Source organism: Typopeltis vanoorti, chromosome 8, assembly GCF_054136105.1.
Source record: "Typopeltis vanoorti isolate ZY-2024b chromosome 8, IOZ_Tvanoo_1.0, whole genome shotgun sequence".
In the NCBI taxonomy this organism is placed as follows: Eukaryota; Metazoa; Arthropoda; class Arachnida; order Uropygi; family Thelyphonidae; genus Typopeltis; species Typopeltis vanoorti.
The window spans coordinates 65,843,781-65,866,848 of record NC_143556.1 but is presented as its reverse complement, the minus strand read 5'-3'; the positions used below and the strand labels follow the sequence as shown (position 1 = coordinate 65,866,848).

Genomic DNA, 23,068 nt, shown 5'->3' with positions numbered 1-23,068 from the left:
AACTTTTTTTTAATGATTTTCTTCAATCACTTTCCTACTTGAACATTATTGAAACATGAATTCATTCTATGAGATATCGAAACTTAAGTTTAAATATAAAGAATACTTCCAATCCTATCATACTCAAAGAAAAAAAAACCATTACAGATAATGCGAAATGTTATGGTGACATTCATAAAACTAATGAAAATATTACACTTACTTGAGCATGAATACTGAGTCCTCCTGCTGATGACAGCGACTCTAAACTGTCCGCATCTGCAAGTCCCTCTCCACTAAAACTTCGGGTAGTTGCCGGTGGATGTTGGAAGCAGAGATAAGTTGACGATGAGGAAGAAGGAAGAGTTGATGTTATTGGCAGGTGGTCTAGCGTTACATAATTATCATTATCACTAGGCTTGACCAAAATCTGGCCAGGGTGGTGAGTGCGTTCTCGACCAATAAGCTGAACAGCAGAGATATTCACATAATCGTTGGAGTAATTAACAGGATCGCTTAAAACTGTTCGTTTCTCGTATAATACATCTTTCTGGTTCATAACAGCAGAGGGTTTTGTTCTGTATACAAGAGATCCATAATTACCATCCGCATGCGACGCTGCAGTGGCTCCCCCTGTCAAATACAAATCTCTTACATTTGTTTGTGTGTTGGCGCATACCTTGACTTTTCCTTTTCTTTCTAGAGACGTCTTATGAACCCCACTCGGGCTTGTTTGATAGGGACCAGAGCGAAGAATCGAAGACAACGGTCCAGTGGTGTAAGCTGCAGAATTATCTGTGCCATCTAGATGTTCACTGTGGTGCTCAATAACCTGATCCAAACATCCTTTATTGTTAGTGTTGTCCACTGTGTCGTTACATTTGCTATTGGTGTAGAGGGGAGTTGCCCTTTTCGACAAAGAGTTCGCCGCCGATACTGTCAGTCTTCCAGTTGCCTTTCTAACATCACTGCGGAATTCTTGAGAGCCATGAGGTAACGGATCGGAGCAGTTTTTGCTAGGCTTTAGTCCCAGGCCCATATTTATGCTAATATAATCTTTATCTTTCGACGTGTCGTTGTCACCTTCTTCTATTCTTGACGCTAACTGCTTATGCCGGAACTTCTGAAATTCATTTGACCCGTGTCTCTCGGCAAAATAGTTAGTACCTTTTCTTCCAGAAGAACATGATGATGATGACGAAAATGACAGGACAGATGTATTTCCACTTTTTTTCTCTTTTCTTCTATTTAGTTCACCATCACCTTTACCAGACGCCACTGCAGCATTCATCTCAGGTAAATGTCTCTTCCATGAAGTGTGATGGAAGGCGCTGGATTCTGTCTGCATTGAACTATCGGTCTTTTTAACATTAGTCCTTTTAGCACTTCTGACTGAATTTTCAGCGGATCCGCTTCTTCCTGTTCTAGTAAATTCCCTGTGCGTTCCACTAGACGGAAGAGAAAATTTAGAAAAATTTTCTTGTTTTTTCAGTCTCCCATAAATGTTAGTTTCGGAGTTAACAGGAGAGCCAGTGAGGTTGTCATCAGTGCTAAAATCTGCATTATTATCGCTAATGCCACTGCTCAAAGAGCTACTGTCATCCATGCTGGAAAAAAAAATTAAAGTTTTTATATATTTATAGTGCATATATTTTTTGAGCTTTAAGCAATCTAATTAGATTTGAAATCTTATATTGCAATGAGAAACTTTGCACAAATATTTCACTACGAAGTGCAAATATAGATCCTAGATCGATATTAATCCATTGTTCAAAAAAAATATTCAGCTAATGTGGACAAAATACTTAAGTGTACTTTGCTGTTAGCGAAAAACTACATGAACACGCTCATACTGCGCCAGACATAGCTCGTTATATATGCAGACTTTGCCGATAGCCCGTCTAGTTTGTATATACAACGATATTTTTCTACTGGTTCATCTTCTAAAGGAAGAAAATCGGAGTAAAAAATATTACTTTTCTACAGATCAAATAAAATTGAAATGAAGTCGGGATGTTAAGAACAACTTATACAATCAGAATTACCCTAAGCACCATTATTAAGTCAAATTAATAAAAAAAAACATAAAATATACTTTTGAAATTTTTCGCGTGAATCATAATTTTGTTAATCAAGAAACCATTGTAGAAATAATATTCAATATAAATAAACCAAATGAAGAAATCATTGAATGACTCCGAAAGTAAAGCATGTAATGAAGTCTGCAAAGATTTTAAGCATTCTACTGAAAATCAGTGTCCAAAAAAGGAGAGAAATATTAAAAGGCTCCTAACTAGTAATCAGCATGTACTCTTAGAGAATACAGAAAACCACATGGGCAAACTTTACGGTCAAAGTAGCCAAACAAAAGCCAAGAGAAGCTTTTGAAAATAATATAGAACAAATACCGTGAGGGTGTCAATACATTTTGGACGCTATCAATTAGGCTTATGGTAAAGTATCATAAAATAATGATCATAGAAGTGCGAGGAAAAATCTGTAGATAAGGATATTTTGGATGTCTAAAGTAATTACTTTGAAAAATAAATAAATGAGGTAACAAGTACTAAAATAGTCAGAAATTGACAACTAATGGAAAATATCTAGGAGGAATGCAATCATATCAATACTTAAAATAAAAAAATTCTGGTATGTGCAAAGGCAGCTGGAGTTCTTTATATCTGACATGAAATATGATTGTATTTCAGACCAGATATTTCTAGTGACTCGTCTCCTAAAGAAAGAAAATAGCAGCAGAAAAAGTTTTCCATTAGCTATACTCATACTCCAGAACGCTTGAACAAATAATCCAATCCCAGAACAGAAACAGATTGTCGTGTTCATTTATTTTTATTAAGAAAATAAAATAGAATACCCGAATTATAAAGAAATTTACGCACCGAGTTCCAGAAAATATTTATGCAAGCACACATTAAAAAAATAATAAAATAAAATAAAATAAGAAGAATAATTGACTGGAAAATTAGGCACAAAATAAGCTATATGCCAAATAACGGTTATTAGACCAAATTTTTTAAATTACAATAAAAGGGCCAAGTAATCATGTGAATATTGACAGCCTGGTTGTAAGCTTAGTCGATACACAGATGCGTAGAACGAAAATCATGAAGGCTGCACAAGAAATTGTGCGGTGGTTTGATGTTAAATCAGATTTGGTTTGATTTAGTTGGCATCACGACTGAGGCAGAGAAGGCTTCAAGCCAGTGTATTATTTTGGTTATTTACATGTATCCTTGGACCACTTTGCCTATTTCGGGGAACGAAAACACGAATTATTTAATTCTTCCGAATTAAATAATTTAAATAATTAAATAATTTAGTAATAATTTAATTGAATAATTAAATAATTTAGGTTTGATTTAGTTGGCATCACGACTGAGGCAGAAGGCTTCAAGCCAGTGTATTATTTTGGTTATTTATATGTATCCTCGGACCACTTTGCCTATTTCGGGGAACGAAAACACGAATTATTTAATTCTTCTGAATTAAATAATTTAAATAATTAAATAATTTAGTAATAATTTAATTGAATAATTAAATAATTTAGGTTTGATTTAGTTGGCATCACGACTGAGGCAGAAGGCTTCAAGCCAGTGTATTATTTTGGTTATTTACATGTATCCTTGGACCACTTTGCCTATTTCGGGGAACGAAAACACGAATTATTTAATTCTTCCGAATTAAATAATTCGTGTGGCAAGTTATGTCGTCCATACGATTGCTATGACAATTAGCAATAAAAAGATAAAACTATGAAAACAGGCCGAAAAACAGAAAATATCAACTGCATCCCAACAGTAAACATTCGTAGTGAAGTTGTACAAATTTAATATGGATATAAATACTAAAGGAAGCCGTTACCTTTGGAAGCCATAAAAATCAAGTTATATGAAACAGAAGATAAAGCAATCAAAACACCAAGCTAGAAGCACATAAGAGAGTATTCAGACATTTTAATATATGAATCTGACAGTTGGGTTAGAAATAAGAGAAACTGAAATGGACACCACAGATATGAGAGCTCTGCAGAAAATTTGGGGAATCAATAGCATTAATGGTGGAATCATACTAAAAATGAAGATATCTGAACAGAACTAACGCCATGAAACTTCAAGAATGCATAAGCAGAAAGTCAATCTAACATGGTATGATCATCCAAACAGATTAGAAGACGAAAAATTTGCGAAACAAGTGCTTGAAGCAAATCTGGCAGGAGAAAGGTCCGGAGGTTATCTGCTAAGTATAGGTGGGTTGATGCAGTCAGGAGTACTTCAGAAGATCGAAATGTAGGAATAAACCAAATAAGGCCTTACAAAGAGACCAATTCGGAAGATTTGAAATATTTAGTGTTCAGGTGTACATCAGAAAACGATGATGGACTCCAATACATATCTTTCGTATTTTATATGAAATATCTAATTCGATTTCATGAATTTAATATTATTTTATTTATTTATTTTTAGTCTTGCCAAAATCGATTGCTGTGGTAACTGAGGTAAGTATACTTTTTATATTCTCATAGAAATTATATAGCTTTTATTTTAACTGCTACTTCACGAAAAATTTTGAACAAAGTTATAACTTAGTTTAATAGTCTTTATGCACACATAATTTAATACATAAGCTAGCACGGTATATAATTTTTATTTTTCCCCTTTTTTTTATCGATTATAATGTATTTATCAACGCGATAGCAATTATAATTAGCATTTTATATAATACAATTATACCTATTTTATATTAGTCTTTTTAGCTTGAAAAATAATCTGAAACAGCAATTAGCACTCAAATAGAGTACCATGGATTACGAAGCAATTAATTTCCCATCTCTTTTCTCGCCTGATTTGAAATTCATATTTATTACTGTCCACCCTCTTCCTTTTTAATATGAAACCTGCAGAGTAAGCAGTCTTATGTAAAATAGAATAATAACATTACATTTTTGTTCCAAACATTGCTCTCTCTCCTTCCCACCTAAGCGACCGATAATATTCTGATCTAGCGTCTCTTAGTTTAATGAAAGGAAATAATGAAAAATCTTAACATATACGCAGAAAAATAAAGGAAAAATATCCATTATCATAATTATTATAATGATTTCTCTGAATAACTAAAGTATAGGATGAATCGCGTAATAAGAATATAAACACCTTACTGATTGCAGATAATCAGGTTAAATATCAAGTGATAACTTACGAAGAGTAGCACATAATTTAAACTCCATAGAACAACATGGGATGAAAATATTCAAGAAATAACTTCTTAAATTGCGGAAAAATCCCACTCAGAAGTAGAATAATCATTAATAATAAAATGACAGAAAAGATAAATACCTTCAATGCGAAATATTATAGAATGTGAAAGGATATTAAATTCAAAATGCCTAAATTTACAAGCTATAATAAGCCGAAAGGCTATTTTACCGGCGAATTTGTTAATTAAGAGGGAGATGGTAAATCCCGTTTTATTTTATAGCCAGGTACGAAACTAGGGTCGAAATTCATCGACATCCATAGAGTTTCAATGCCGAAAAAAAAACTATCGGCGGAACCAAGTGTAAATGATCACTTGGATCGTACAACACCAGGGCAACTCCATGCAAAGGTGGAGCAAGCTCCCTCACTAACTTTAATATTCTTTCAAATTGTAAAACCCAGCTCCTAAGAGATGTATATATATATATTGTTTTACATTATGAGAAGCGGTCACTACCTAGACCGGTTTCAACCTTTTTTGAGGTCTCATCAGTGAGTAGGTAGACCTGGAATATCAAGGTTTTAAGTGAACAGAAACTTACATACCTCTTCTCATAATGTAAAACAATATATATACATCTCTTAAGAGCTGGGTTTTACATTATGTTATGAAAGAATATTAAAGTTAGTGAAGGAGCTTGCTCCACCTTTGCATGGAGTTGCCCTGGTGTTGTACTATCCAAGTGATCATTTACACTTGGTTCCGCCGATAGTTTTTTTTTTTTTTTTTCGGCATTGAAACTCTATGGATGTCGATGGATTTCGACCCTAGTTTCGTACCCGGCTATAAAAAAAAAACAGGATTTAACATCTCCCTCTTAAAGAACTAGTAATCCTAATTTAGTACAAAAAGACACATATTTAAAAATATATCATATCTTGGCAGTACTTTGATTATCGTTTGGAAGTGAAATAGGTTGTGTGGAATGGAGTGTCCTCCCACAATTAATCCTTGAATCCCTAGGAAGTATTAGGCAATTAATAATAAACAGACGTTCATCGATACAGCACGTAAACCAAAATAACAAATATTCGATATCTTAAAAGTTAAGCTCAGGGCTTGCGCATACCAAAAGAAGTACAGAGACTGTTTCTTGTTAATATGAATATTTTATGAATTATATATAAAGAAAATTTTCTTTAAAGACTAACAAAAATTCTCTAACGTTATTTTATTCACCAAGGCAGAACTCATATCTAACTTTTAGAAGTATTTTTTTTTTAATTTCTTTAAAAAATATTATTTTTAAAGAAATAAAAAAGTAATATCTTTACAGTTCGTTCATATTTATTTATGCTGATATTCTGATATAAAAATTTTGTCTACTCGTGAAAACAAGTCGTGATTATTTTTTGTCACATAAAAACCTCTTACTGAAGAACTGTTACATCCCATAAAGCGATGTCCATATTGTCCTTGTGTCACTTTGCTAGTTCAGTTGTTTAAGGAGGTACATGGTGTACTTTTTTGTTTCTTTTTCAGAATAGCAGAACATTTGTTTTTTTTCTCTCTTTTGCGAGCAGTTGTTTGAGCACCGTAGCCAGCGTGTCGAATTAGTTGCAGTGATCAATGAAGCTGTCTCCTATTTCTGTCCAACCACAAAGTTTATGGCTCCATCACTCTCACTGAATCACCGGACGCCTGTTTGGCGCCCATCTTTTTCCTCCTTTTATTTTTCTGCGTGGATACTCACTCGTATGTGTCTAGAAAAAGTTATAAGTAACAAAAAGAAAGCAAAAAAAGAAAAGGAACGCTTGTTTTCTCACAGCGCTAACAAAATGCCAGTGCTAAGAATTTTTTTTTTCTTTGTGTGCATTAGAGCATAACAAAGGCTAAAATTATTCGATTGCTAACGCATAAGATCGCTTTTTTAACTTTCATTACACAATGCTCATACATATATACGCAGAAGATAGCTTGCACGTAGCCAGTGGATTGAGGAAACAGTATAATATATAATACATATAAATTATTCATTTGCTTGCAAGCAGAAGCGTTTCTGGTACCATACGGGTCTTAATTTTTTCGTTTCTTTATCGCATCTTGTGCAAGTTGCCAAATTTGTAACTACTAGATAGCAAAAAGATCAATACAACTAAAATTTTTAAAGATATGCCTCTTGTTTTCTCTTATATATACTGGAAACAAGCCCTTAGTTTTTCTTTCATTTTTATTTTGCGAAAGACTGAAGCTTTGTTCTATGTATTGCCGAATTTATCAATGTGTCTCAATTCAGAAAGGTACGTAGATATTCACGTACAGTTTGAAGATGTTCGATGTTTAGACGATAGAGAGCAAATTTAGAAACCTCGTAACTTTTTTTCAAAACTTATTTCATGTAGGATGACTCAAGATTTATGTGTATTCTGAAATACTTCCAGAAAAATTTCCTCTTCTTCACATAACACTTTTTTCTTTTTCTTCATACGCATGCCTACTAAAATGTTTTAGTCATGTTTATGATGATGATTTCTTCATTTTGTATATACAAATAGATAGACTGATGCGCGTGATAACGCATTTAGAATGTATACTGCAGTGGGTATTCAAAAATTATATTTAGTTTCACTTATATTGACTAGTTTGACTTATATTTAGTTTGAATTATATTGCTCTTCATATAATTAGTAATTTAGTTTGACTTTTGTGTAAGTGCTTCTAAACAATATTTTTTAAAACTATTTCTATGCATATGTAAATATGCGTGGGTGGGTTAACGTTACGTTCATGATATTAATAATACCTAGAGGCCACGCAAAATCAGTGACGTCGGAGTAGGTAATTGGATAAGGTGACTCAACTGAGTGTTGACTCATTCGCTCCACGAAACTTTCTATGCACAAGTTAGAATTTCCAGTTATAAAAGTCACCCTGTCGATAAGAGAACAAAGATGGACCTTATATTTTTATAAAATTATATGCCAGATGTTATATGTGTGTATTTGTCATAATTCAAAATTCATTGTAGAAGGAAATGCGGTTTGCAGTGCAATGAGAACTACTTCACTTGTTCAACTGACTGGATATTTGATTTTGTGCATGTTTTTTTTTTTTTTGTGTGTGTGTGTGTGTGTGTGTGTGTTGAATAAATATATATATATGAAAAGAATCTTCATTATTGACATGAATGTATCTAGGATAAATAATGGAAGCAAGGAGTGGGTATAACTTCAATGAATCTCACTTTGTCCCAGTATGAATTTTGATCATTTATACTTAAGAAATCATTCAACGCAATACAGAAGACGCAAATAAGTTGCATCTTTTTTCATAGAATGCATTCAAAATTTATATAAAATTATGTCGAAGTAAAACTAAAAGAAATTCAAGCATTACAAAATTTCATATATTGTAACCAATAAATGAATACATCCAGAAACACTATGAATTTTTTTTAAATAATTCTTTTCAATGAAATGTTTAATTACATTTTAACCAAGCTAAAGAGTTTTTGAAGCTCTTCCTTCCTTCAACATAAATATTTCAATTTCCAACTGATAGTGAAAATATAAAGTGATAAATTTTGAAAGATTTCGATAAAGCATTCTGGATTTTCTATAAAGATGGGTCGAATAAAAAATGAAACGGTCATCAAGCTAATGAAAATTACAATATTATGAGAGGAATCGGAAAAGTAACATTGTCTCCAACCGAGTAGTGACCTAAATATCTGCTCTTAAACATGTTATGGAAATCCGTAGCATCATGACATTACTTTTGCTATAAAAATACTTTAGTTTTCGCAGCACATTGAAACCATCAAATTATTTTTTTAAAAACAAAAAAAAATCAATAGGCCACATCTAAAAAATTCATCAACATTATTTCCTAAGATTTCAATATAAAATCCACCGATTAATATAAAGGGGGAAGATAAATGGAAAGAGAAGAAGAAAAGAAGGAATTACTAGATATGACATACAAAAAAGCGAATATAAAAGAACAGCATGGAATTTTTCAACTTAGTTCCAAACTGCGAATACTATTAGCTGATTGTTGATCTGATGAAAATAGTATTTAAAATACAAAATTAAGTGCAGTTAAAAAAATTAGGCACAATATATTAAAGTTGAAAGAAAATTATTTTGGGGATTTGGAACAACTAGGGAAAAAAAATTAGTTTTCATACATTAGTGATTGAAATGAAAAAATAATGAAGCAAATCTAGAAGTTTTAAAAAAAATAAATGAGATAATCTATTTCATCAAAATAATCATCATATTTCAAAATAAAAAAATTCAAGAAAAATCTATAACCTATCTGTGGCAACTACAATATTTTGCTCTTTGCAGGTAAGCGGCAACATGTGCACTGCTATTTCCAAATATGGAAGTAGTAATGCACATGTTGCATATTCTGCGTTCGAGTCCGACTTATTCCACGAAATATTCCTTAGAAAATGAGTGAGAGAAAGAATGAAATAGACAAATCTTAGTGCAGCAAGGTCTAGTTATGTCTTTTGAGTAATAACTAAATTTTCTCTGAAATCTGAAGAAAAAACTACTGAGTCTGAAAAAAAAGTTTTTGTTAAAATCTTTATCGCTCTAACTTCTTTTTAGTGTACAAATGAATAGAAAAACATCAATTTACATTAAAAATATATTTTAAAAATTAAGAGTACAGCGGAATATTTTTCTTAACATTATCAAAGCAGTCATTTATTTAAAAATATTCGATTAAATGGTAACATACAATTTAATTCCGAATATTGAAATCCACCCATTCTTTTATATGGTTAGAGCTTATTTGGAACATTGTCTGGATTTCAGTTAAGTCATAAAAATTGACTTAATTAAAAATACGTATGCAAGAAAAATTAAATATTGTTTTAAACACATTAGAGAGTTCCATTTCCAACATGAAATGGAAACTAGTAACACACCGAAGACAGAAAAAGAAAATGTAAAAGTTTCAAAGAGACCGTTAAAAATACTGCCTAGGACTTATCCCTAAGAGGACTCAAAATAGAAGAAACCATGGATGAATGAAAGTATATTAAATCTGTCAACAAAAGAAGACAAGTAAAGAAGAAACAAGAACATAAATCTGTGAACAATATAAGGACAGCATGCAGAAAAGTCAAAGAAATGTGGCTTAATAATAAGTGTAAGGAAATAGAAGACCAAGGAATAAAACAACAAACCCGAGAACATCAGAACATAAAAGAAATGGGTAAGAAAAATAAATAATTCACAGAACTTTTTTACCAAGAGCGATGATGGCAAAATGTGATTTAAAACTGAGAAATTTAAGAAAATATAGGCGGAATAGATTTCAAAACTTTTCAGAGATGAAGAGACAGAAATAATACCAGACTTTAACAATCACGAAGAAGGTCCTTCAATACTAAAAGCAGCAATATTACAAAGTATAGAGCAAATGAAGACAGGAAAGGCATCAGGTCAAGATGGCATTCATGCAGGAAAATCCTAAAGACCTTAAAAGAAATTAGAATAGAACACCTAAGGAAACTATTTAACCATATAAATTTATTATATATAATAAATGCCTGAGCTCATCAGGAGCATATCCACTTTCTTATATATGGTTAAATGGTTTGTAGTAATAATTTTATGACTTGGCTCATTAGGCTTACTGGGGTTGGGGCAGTTGAATGTAAAAATTACAGAGCAATAAGCCTAATGAGCCACGTGATAAAATTACTGATACAAATTATATTGAAAGAATAATTTAAAAGAAACACTAAATGAAATAAAGGATGTCCAAAGTGGATTTATGAAAAACAGAGAAACAAGAGAGAGTATCATCAGAATACTATTAGAAAAAACTTTGAAATTCAGAAACATTTTTATCTTTGGTTTATAGATTATAATAAAGCATTTCATAGTTTTCAATAGAAACATTAATAAAGAAAAGAACGGACAAGGATGAGAATAAGACTGATATATATATATTGAAACCAAACTGCAAACATAAAAATCAACAATGAACTATCAAAAACTTTCCAAATATATATAAAAAAGTGTTGGGTAAAGATGTGTGCTTTTTCCTCTTCCGCACAGTCTCTACAGTGAAGAAATTTTTAAAAGTATGGAAGAACTGGAGCGAGTGAAAATATGAGGAAGTATAAATTTTTGTTATGCGGATGATACTGTATTGATTGCTGAGGGTGGAGAGAGAGAGAGAGAGAAGACTTGCAAAAGTTAATAGCACAAATAAATGCATACTGTAAAAAATATGGATATACATTAAACTTCAAAAAAAAAATAAATAAATAAAATTATGGCGGCAAACAGAGAAAAATATAACCCAAAGTTGAAACTTAAGGTTAATTTATACATTTACATTTTTAAATGTAAATTAAAGGTCCTAAGTTAATTATACATTTACTTAGGACCTTTAATTATAGAGAATGGGAAATGCAAAAGAAATTAGTAGAAGAATAGAAAATTCAAATTCAATCTTGAATAGAATGAATGATATACTAACATCAAAAGAAATATGAAAAATCTAGATGAAGGGTAATTAACTGCCTTATTTGGTCTATTTTCTCTATTGAGCATAAATATGGACAATATTTATGCTCAATAGAGCATAAATATTACATGGATCAAGAAGAAAAATGAAGAAGGTTTGGTATTAAAATGAAACTAATAAAGAACATACAGCATATATGGGCCATATTGTGAAGCATAAAAGTCTTCGAAAAGATTTCTTAGAGAAAAGAATTGAAGGCAAACGAAAAAAAGGAAGAGAGCAACATTTGGTTCAAAAACAAAGTACTCGAGAGCAGCCCAAGAGAGAAATGACACTTGACAGGACATGACATGGTCAATTCATGGTATTTACACTGCAGGTATCTGAGGAATCTCAAAAAAAAAAGGGTTGCCGATACTAGTATGTGAAGAAAGAACAACAACCTCTTAATAATGGATCCTGAGAACTGCAGGTCACGAAATACAAAAAACGACAGTAGATTGGTAAGAAATAAATAAATAGAATAAAATTACTTCGGTGAGTATGGATTCAAATACGAATGGTTAGCAGCTGGCTGCTTTCCGTGTATTAACTATAAACAAGTAAGAGATGTGTGAGCAATGACTGACGAGAATTATTGATAAACGATAGTCCCCAAATATTTATAGAAATACATGCAGTATGAATAGTAGAGAGATGCATAAAATGCTTACAGTAGAAGTAGCAAAAATGTATAGAAGCATTTTTTACATATTTCTGCTACTCACACATGCAGTAGAGATATGCTTGCATATTTCGGCAGATGTGTGAGAGAGTAGAATGGATTAAAATGCGAGAAATTGGTCGCTTTTTTTTTTTTTTTAACATGCAAGGTAGTCGCACTACGGATGTAATGTTTTTAAATGAAAAATTGCTTTTTTTTTTTTTTTTTTAGCAGTTCCGCTTTAGACGCGATATCAGTATTTCGAAATCGGATGGGATTTGTACATGGTTGATAGTTCCTCAGAAGTAAAATAATACCCAAAGAAAATTTTTTTAAAAAAAAGTTTGTTTCATTTTCTGATGCTTCTAAATGCGAAAATATTTTTATACAAGCAATTTATTATGAATGTCCATAATAAAATACTCTTATCAGTGACTAGCATATTTTTCTAAGTCGTTAATAACCACCATACTAATGAGCACGTCAATGCTGCATTTGCATTTATTTTCAAATGCAAATTATGCCTTACTTTTGATATGGTTCAATAAGTCCATACTCCCCCCCCAATATACAATAGCGTTCATTATACGGTCCCGTTTTTTCCGTTATAACGACTAATTCTCCCTCTTCTTCTCCTCACACACAACTGATTTCATATGTGCAACACCCAAAACGCCGTCGACCACCAGACCATGACAGGACATCACATCTCATGAAGTGATGTAACCACGCCTAGAGTGTGCAAATAATATGTATTAAGGAGAATTAATATTCATTCAGCTTTCCATTCCACCGTGCATTTTATGTAAAACATATCAACCAAGATGGATTTGAAATGTCATATGCTATATGAAATAAACTTCTAGTAGCACTGAGGGATGTGATTGCGTCGGTAATTAACATTTGGCAGTATTTTAATCTCTGATTTACAATTAATTAAACCGCACTCGTACAGAGATGTTATTATTATTGTTGTTGTGGGTCTAGACGGAGCTGCTAATATAAAAATAAGAAAGATGAGAGTCGACAACTTAACGAAATGACTGGAAACTCTACTTTTAAGAGTGCAACGTTGAGACATTATGGAATTAAGTGGTTTGTGCAATGATATTGCGACGCAAATTTGAAATTAATGTGATGGGAAAAAATGAATAGTAGCAAAGGGAAGACGAGGTGTTTTTTATATAAACATTATACAAAATAATCATTTTGTATAATGTTTACTTGCGTTTGATAAAACTAAGGACATACACTATGATTAAAAACCAATGAAAACTATTAAAGAAAGGGGAAAAAAGAGCGAGAGAAACAGACAAATAATGAGAGGAAGAGAACATAGAAAAAACTGACAAAACAGTGACATACCATTCATGGTAATAAAAACAAAACAAAAAAAAAACCCGAAAGAAATAATAATAAAGAAAAACAAAATAGAAAGAGAGAAAAAAAATAAAGAAAAAAAAAACACGGATAAACTTAGAGTTTTGCCGGAAGTACGAATCGTATTAAGAAAATATTATAAGTTGTAACGAATGCAGAACAATCATTATTTCACATATTTCGAATAATAGAATTTTAAGATTAATCACATCTGTTCATTTGGAATTATAACATCCTTAAAATTACATTTAAATTAGCAAATGCGATGCCTTGATTTTAGTAGTGTAAACCCTTTAAATATTAACCATGTTGATATAAGGTATCAGATTTCATGAAATCTAATCATATTGTAATAATTTCTTTCATAAAAAGCTACAGCGAAGCAGTATGTTTACAACTCACAATTTATGGCATTTCATTCATGCAGTTATAGTTTGAGAATTATGGGTTTCGAATTCCCTCTTGTATATTCTTTGGTAAGTGAAAACTTAAATATCCGTGTATTTTTAAACGACATTCATGAATAAATGTCGGAGAGATAGAGAGGCGATGAAAGATATGCGTACTGTACTGAGGTAAACAATGAACATAGCTGTGGAAAGGAAAAAGGAAAAAAAATCAGACAGAGGGAGAAATTATGCGCAGTTTTTATTTGAACATTACCTTTTCTAGACAAAGACTTGTTCCCTTAGGGAAACGTTTCGCAATATGGAAAATACTGCCGCAGTAAATGTAATAACAAATATGTAAGTCGGGATGAAATATTAAGCAATGAACCAATTTCTATTGTCTAATAGCATGGTTTTCCTGCGGCGATATGAATTGAAAATATGCCAAGCGATGTTCTAGTTTACAAAACTTGGTCAGTTTCTATATTAAGAAAATTATTAGGCGGTAAAAGTGTTTTCATGAAGTGAATGGTTCAATAGGAAATAAATTTTGTAGGAAGTTACTTGTACAAAGAAAAGAATACTGAAATAATTGATAAAATAAGTTCACATTATTTTGGTATCACAATGATACATTCCTTTAAATTAAGTGGATACTGATGATCAGTTTAACGTAAAATACTCAATCATATCATTCAGAATGTTTACATTTTCGCACTTACCTTGACAAAACTGGATGTTTTAAAAGGGAAAATATTTTGAACTATGATTTTCTGTTGAGTTTACTTAATTTTGGAAGTGGAAATTTGAATGTGCATGCGGAATATATTTCAATACTCAAAAAAATTTTAAGGAACACTGGTTTAAAAAAGTCTAATGCTTAAATATTTTAGATTTCGTTAAAAGATCTAGTCACATGCAAATATTTTTAATAAATAAATATTAGCTTTTTAGCCACGTCAATCTGATGTATATTTGCAGAACCTTTTAAAATAATACCCTTCTTATTTTTTTATTTTATTTTTTATGGTGCATATGCTGAAATGCCACAAATCTTAAAACCCATCTTTTCTCATATTCGTTTTTAAAAATATCATGGCTTTTAAGAATCCGGATAAATCTAGTTTTTTATTTTTAACTTCAGTAAGCGAGATAATAATAATATCCATATTTCCACATTTTGAAATCATAAGATAAATCAATACTTTGATTTTATTAATATTAAGCTCTTTTTTAATGTTTTTTTACGATTTTAAAATGCACTAAGGTGTTGCATTTCTAATATGAGAAATGTTTTCTAAGAAAAATATTTTGTCGTCTTTGTGATGTAACATTCTAGAGATATACTCTATCTCATCGATCCTAAAATTTTTTTTTTTTTACTAGATCCCCCCCCCTTCCCTAAAGTGTGACACCATTTAAGAACAACCTCTCGTGTTTCGTTTCAAAAAATGCGCATGCAGTTGTCAGGTTAAGGGAATTCCTTTATAGAAGGCACATTGTTTTTATTAGGGAATCAAATTTTCTGACAACCACTAAATAATGAACATTAAACAAAGATGACGTCAGTCCTAAAATCGGCTTTAATATTAAATAATCAGAGTAACGTAGTCGTTTTCGAGTTGTCAAACGAAAAAGAGAAAGGAAATATATCTGCTCACCCACCTATTACACACACAGACAAAAATTAATGCGAAGGCGTTCAATCGATTTTGGTCTCTGAGAGTCCCAGAGGAATTATATACTACACAACATAAAGTAGCTTACAGCTAATTATTCGTCTGCAGAAAGCAAGCTAATTACAAGCTAGATAAATATGTTGCAACAAAAGCTGGGTATGGTCGTTATTGTGAACGTCATTGACTAGTATACGAATTCTACCATTACAGAGAATCCTACCTGCTGTACCACCCATAGTAGTCATAGTGCCTTCTTTCTCGATGCATCTTAGTTAACCAGAAAACAATGCAAGGAAATACAGTAGAATTGTTTGAAGTAGGAATGCTATCCTGGATCAGCACTACACCTGACGGAAATGAGTAAGGCGACCGTGAAGTTGCACATCACTACGGCCGCAGTGCGGGAGACATATTTGGGAACAGCAAAGCACATATCGATTATAACTGGAAAAGTCCATGACTTCGGAGGATAGAGGAAGGAAAGGCTGCAGGGGAGGAGGCTGAATTTCGACCATTTACCTGTGTCAGTGAGAAATTGTTATAGCCAGGTGTTTTTCCAACAGTCGAAAAAAAAATATTAACTAAATATAAGCAAGAGAAGGCGTAGACGAATTTTTCAACTTTAAATTTTGCGCGGTGAAAAAAAAAAAAAAAGAAGACATTCGATGCTGTTCTTTTTAACTACAACGTTCAAAGATGTGAAAAATAAACTGGAACTACTACTGGCTGCTTGCTATGTTTTTTTAATGAAAACAACAACGTGTCATTAATCTTGAGCATGCTGTTGCTTCTATTCTCTTATTACGTCAACTGATGCAAACAGTGGAATCAATGACCATTTAATTCTACAGGAAGCAGTGCGAATTTTCGCTGTAAGGCTTACGGTTAACATTACAAATTTATTCATCTGTCTACCAGGTGTCTGGACCACCACAAGGCCATGCAGCTGCCGAAGATAGTTAAATCGTCTGCCCGTTAGTTTTGGCGGGATTAATTTCTGATCTTTTCTAGAGATACGAGAACTGTAGTTGCATTTCTAACTGTAACTGAAAGTAATCATAAAATGATAAATAGTAGTAACAAGTAGACGTTGTTTTTAGGATTTTTTTTTTTTTTGAGCACTTTGAGAAGCAGTAAATAGGATAATGTGCGTGTGTAACTGAAGTGAGTAGGAATAAGGATCTTTTTTAACTGTTAGTTTCATTTAAGATTAATATTTTAACGCTAATTAAAGTTAATACATTCTGCTCAAATATTCTGTTTATATATCGCCCTATATGACAGCGCGTGTAATAATGTTCGCTTTTTTTTACTATTTTTTCTCTTGAGTATTTTACTGTTTTTTCTTTGTCTAAATTAGTGGAAGAACAAAAAAAAAAAAAGCAAATTTAAAATAAGAAGAAAAATTCAGTTACACAGATATTAGACTAATGGGTAAATATCCCAATTGAAATAAATATGCCCAATTGAAGAATGAAATCATATTTAAATAAATTTTATAACATATCGAAACCTGTTGTTTTTCGAATGTGTTTAATAAAAGTGATGCGAAGTATATATTCATAAATCTACAAATAGCAAATATTGTAGAGGCACAAGAACTAAAAATTCTTCCTGCATGTTACCTATATGAAAAATATCGCCATGCGTTTTTATTAGGAATAAATGGAGAAAATATCCAAGAATTAGGATCCAGATTCATTTATTTTGATTTCATAACGTGCGTAACATTTCAAAGAAACTGCGAAGATCAAGTACTTCAGTAGAGAATTTTTAACTTGTCTGAAATAAGAATATTCATCAATTTTATTTTCCTTTCCAACAAGTTTGTTCGGGAGATTTTAATCAATTTAAAATGTTTAAGTTATCAAAAAAAAAAAATCTTTCTCGGAAATATAACTTGGCAGTTCTGCAGTAGAAAATTATCCTCAGAATCCATTACAGGCTATGGAGAAACAAGGTGATGCAGTCGTAGAAATCGTCGCCTATATATCCCCACTGTTGGCGTCCAGCATGACCTACAGGTGAAGTAATGCGAAGCAAGTGATCGAAGCCGCTAAGAGGTCAAAGAATGGCCACTCCCCATCAAATAACATTTTTCAGTTCAGAAATGGCGGATCGGTGTCCAACGACAAACCTTTGTTTTTTTGCATGAATGTTCCACTCGACAAGTAGAGTGGAATCATATCCGGTGAATGTAGTGGCCAGGAATAGAGGAAGTGTTTGCTGATCACCTGATTACTTCAGCAGCAGCAGCGGTGTTTTCACAGAGCACGCGATATGCAGAGGATGTCGTTCTGTATTAGACCGTTAGACCGTTAAGTCCAACACCTAAGGGTCACGCAATGTAAGTACACATAACGGAGGTTTCCAGCACGTGAACGTTCAGCTTACTAAGTTTATTACCATACGGAACCCAGAAATCCGTAAGTTTGTCCAAAAATGGGATCGGTTATGAAAATAGACTATACGGAATCTTGTGGAACAAAACTTTATTTGCGTGAGTGACATTTCTTATTTCACTGAAGTATTTATTGTTTCAAAAGTAACATTATAATTAGAGGCATAGTGTATGCATGCTGAATATACACCGGTGTCATCATGCAAGCATATTAGCTCAATGAAATTAACTCCTTGACCAAATAATGGGTTATAAGTTAAAAAAATATTTAATGTTCAGATGAAAGAACATTTTTATTTACATTTTTTATATGAATCCCCCTCCCGACAAAAAGTTACAACTATACTCTGCTCTAGATACGAATCATAGAATTTGTTTTATGTCACTTCAGGGCAGTAATAAGCAGGATGGTGTTATTATATCAGGCGATGAAAGTCATTTTACAGCTTATATACGTCATAGCACAAAACTATCACTTGTTGCAAACTTTCCTTGATGTAACAATCTTCAAAAGATGATTTTGATGCTATGTGAGCAGGGCTAAAGAGACAAGGAATCTGTTGATACTCTTTTTGAAGAGCTGAAAGCTGTAGTAGATAGGACCTAGAAAATGTGTATATCCCCCCTCCCTCAAAGGGGAAAAAGTATAATAACATTCTGACTACACACCTCTAAGTAATAGGTATAAGTCTGTTGTTGAAATTTGATCGAATTCGAAAGCAGAAAAGATTAGATGCACTATCATCATCATTGTATGACGAAAAGCGAAATAGGTGATTATGAACAAAAAGAGAGAAGATACATTTTTAATGAATAATGGAATATCACCGAAACGAATGCATTAATATCTGCATGTCTAATATAATACATTAATATAAACGAATTAGGGCGGAAAGACTGGAGGAGCCACGAAAACAGAATGAAATAAAAATAAAAAAAAGGAAAAGCTTAGGAGATGGTAAAAAAAAAATAGATCAGAAAGATGTTTCTAGAGAAAATTTGAAAAATGGTCCAATTTAGAAATCAGACTAACAATGCGTCTCATAGCATTACGATGCAGTTTTATTGCAGATAAACAATTTGGACAGAGATTTAGATTCACTTCCTAAGGGAAAAAAATCTTGAAATCAAACTTCGGGAAAGTAATTATTAGAAATGAAATCCAATAAAAAAAATTATGGAATGCTCAAATACAAGAAAAATTTAAACAAAGCAGCAGACTTGCAATAGATTAAACAGATGATGAAATTATTACCAAGTACTGAATACATTTAAAAGACAGGGTAATTTGTACTTTTATAAAAAATTCATTTAAACAAAAACTTTAAATAAATATAATCTCTTATAATGACAGGAAGAGGAAGTATTATTTTACGGTACGCTATGAATAAGCTGACCTGTCTACTGATGTATTGCCACCACGGAAAATGGCTAAAAATAACTTTCATCTCCATCAGCATCATTAAAGCAATCTCGTTTGTATTTTAAATTTGCATTTGTATTCCACAATAAATGAAAGCGTTAGTGGGAAAATAGAAAAAGCTCCATTTGAAAGCCCATCGTCTGCTAATGTGACTCGTTTGGCATACAAATCAGTGACATAAAGAGACAGAAAACTAGCTTAGCAATGCTGATTGATGCAAATACCGACTATTTCTTGAAATAGTATTAAGTTCATTCCTCCAAACATTCTCATGGAAAACTAATGCAAAGTCAACGAATGCATAACTCTTTGTTAAAAGTGAAAGATTTTTTTTTCTCAGATTATGACTAAGTTTCAATTTATTACATTTTAAAAAGCGAAATTGACCATGGCGAGAAGCCAGGAGATTTAGTTGTCGTCTTTCTGAATCATAAAATGGCACTGGGCCAATAGATTTTTTTTTTTTTTGTCATTTTATTAAACTCCAATATGTTCTTTTAAATCAATTTCAGTGAAAGAAAAAAGACGTTCTAAAGGTCAATTTGTAGCTTGTACATAATTAAAGAATACAAACTTCCAGATTCTGAAGAAAGTGTTTTCCACCTTTAACAAATAATGAAATCAGTGTATTATGAGAAAAAAGCTGATGTTTTATTAAACTAAAAAAAAAACTGAAAATTCTTAGCAAACATATGATCAACAATGAGATTAACTATATATTTAACGAATGAAATTTTGCGAAAAAGCATAAAGCGTGCCATATATCGGGACATAGTATACTGCTCTTTCTCTTGAAGTAATATGGTTTTATTGGCCGATAGACTAAAACGAAAAAAAAAAAAAAAAGCGGTTTCAGAGAGGAAAAAATCCTATCACCTCTTTTAGAAATAACTGGACGCAGGTCTTTCCAACCGAAGGGTTAATGTCACATCCTCGTTAGTTTTCTACAGCGATGTGACCTTTAGTGAAAGATGATTTTGATTCTGCAAGACCAGCTCGGTGCTTATTGAAGTCTTAAGTACAACGGGGGAAAAAATGTCTTCAAAAGCGTGATTCTCAATACTACGAAATACTAAAAACCTATAGTAGACTGGTATCAAGGGTTCACTCCAGAAAAAGAAGCATTTGTTGGCCGAGTGGCCTCCAACCGCAAGCTGCGCGTTTCGAAACCCACAATGGGCACGGATGCTTGCCCTTAAGTGGGATATGAATTTCATTGTCTGGTGTGAGATCACCGCAACTCTTATTGGAGACCAGAAGTGGCCTGAAAAAGTTCAATGTTTTCTCCAGGGTGGGGTTTCCAGATTATGTAAAAAAATATAAAAAAAATAGCAAATACAGAAATACTGTATGTAAAATTAATAAAAAAATAAAAATAATCCTTAGCTCACTCACAGTATTAAAGTACTATAGGTTTACTACCTTTAGTGGGTGGGAGTCACATAAACAATATCCATTTGCTTTCTTATTATGAAATGATTCTTGGAATATGAAATAATGAAATAATCGGATTCTTGATCACTTATCAAATTAGCATTTTGAAAAATGCATCACTTTTTTCGACCTCAAATTCGTAATTCACAGATATCACTCGTTAAGGCTTAAAATATCAGCCGAATCCCAAACTCTCTATCTTGCAGTTTAGGCATTCGGCCCGTACATTTCTTTCTACTGTTGAGTTCTGCTATCAAAAATCAATCGAACCATGGAAGTATTAATTGGTACACACTTAAGAGTGATAACTGTCTAGATGCACAAGTTTTACGATAACAATTCTCTGGTCCGTCACTAATATCCTCAGATCCTTACCATATCCTTAGCGCTACATTTATGGGTTTCTCTTTGTGCCTGTGTTCATACTTGCCTAGTGATGCGAAAATATATACAAACAGAGTACCGCAATTAAGGAAATGTTCTATTACTACGTAATAGCGATTCGCTACTTTTCTTAACTATACATTCTTGAAAACTTATATTTCGAGGATGTGTTTCCAACCACTTTTTTTTTTTTTAATCTTTTTCAGTTATATTGTGACAACTGGTATCCTTTTTAGTGTAATAATTTGTGAGTTCAACAAATCTTCATCATCGGCCTGTAGAGTAAGATAGGCTGAGAGTCAGCAGATAGTAGGAGAGGAAATAAAGATAAAGATAGAGTGCATAGTGGTAGAGTATGTTAAAGAGGCCTCAGTTGACCTGTTTTAGCTGTTTGCCCCCCAGGGGCGTTTCTAAAACGGTCGTTGATTTTTCACTTTACAAAAAGGAAAAATCCTAAAAAGGAAACATGTAACAAAACAAACAAAAAAAAGTACAGAGAAAAGCAAAAATTGAAAGGTAAACTTAGAGGTGGAGGAAGGATCTGGCCCGAGTGATGCAGCTCACAAGGAGCTGCATCGCCTCGCTGTAAGCCTTCGCCGCTCGGGTTCTCAGGTCCTCCCCCACCTGTGGGAGCTAAAAACCACTGAAATCACAAGGTGGTTACTGTTCCTTTCTTTTGTTGTGGGCTGTTATGATTCTTTTGGCCACCCCACTTCCCTTGGCCATGTCTAGTTTGCAGAGAGCAATGTAGAACGCCGAAGCTGCCTCCTCGTCTATATCCAGGGCTACCTCTTGCTCAGGGGTGATTTTGCTGATGTCATCAACGAAGAGGTCACCCCATTTTGCACTGACGATGTCGGGTCCATATTTCCCTGTGAGGAGGAGTTCAGGTTCTCCTACTTTATCTATTGCCTCTTTAAACTTTTCTGCCACCCCGGGCATACCTCTAAGGAGATGTTTTAGAGTCTCCCCTGCTTTTGCATGAGGGATTTCTGGGTGTTCGGTTTCAGATACTTTTGCTGTTTTGAGATTTGTCAGCTCTTCTTCCTGCGGACTTAATGGCCGTTTGGAAGTTTTGGTGTTCGTCTCCATCTCTCCTACAGCTTCTTCTACTGTATCCGAATTGGCGATGTCTATATTGGCAGTGGTAGCTTCGCTTTCGTCCGTGGGAGTTACCATGATGGTTTCTGCATTGTCAGTCTCTTCTGTTGGGATCGTATTGCTGGTCTCTGCAATTCTGGTAGGTTTCCCTCCCTTACGGGACCTTTTCGTTGTCTTAGACATGGCGGCATGATCAGGAGTGGCCTCAAGAGGCGGAAACTCTTCCTGTGTTGTGACCTTTTCATTAGTTGGTTTTGCTGTTGATGTGACTGCACCACTCATCCTCTCTGCGAGGGTTCTGGATGGGCAGGTGTCGGCTTTGTGGTCAGTGACCCCACATTTCAAACAAGCTACCTCACATTTTTCTTGGTTGTGGCCAATTTTTAGGTAGTTCTTGCATTTTATGCGAGGGCAGTCTGCCCCAAGATGATTGAAGGCACTACATCTAAAGCACTGCTTTTTGACGCCTGGGTAATTTAC

General features: G+C 33.1%; 1 protein-coding gene across 1 annotated transcript in view; it reads right to left on the bottom strand.

The window, feature by feature from the left end:
* LOC150104065 (uncharacterized) overlaps positions 1-23,068 on the bottom strand; it is a 387,411-nt gene that overhangs the window by 274,578 nt on the left and 89,765 nt on the right. Inside the window, 1 exon segment of the mRNA XM_090396391.1 lies at positions 203-1,586. Within this exon segment, the coding sequence (XP_090252517.1) occupies positions 203-1,586 (1,384 nt within the window).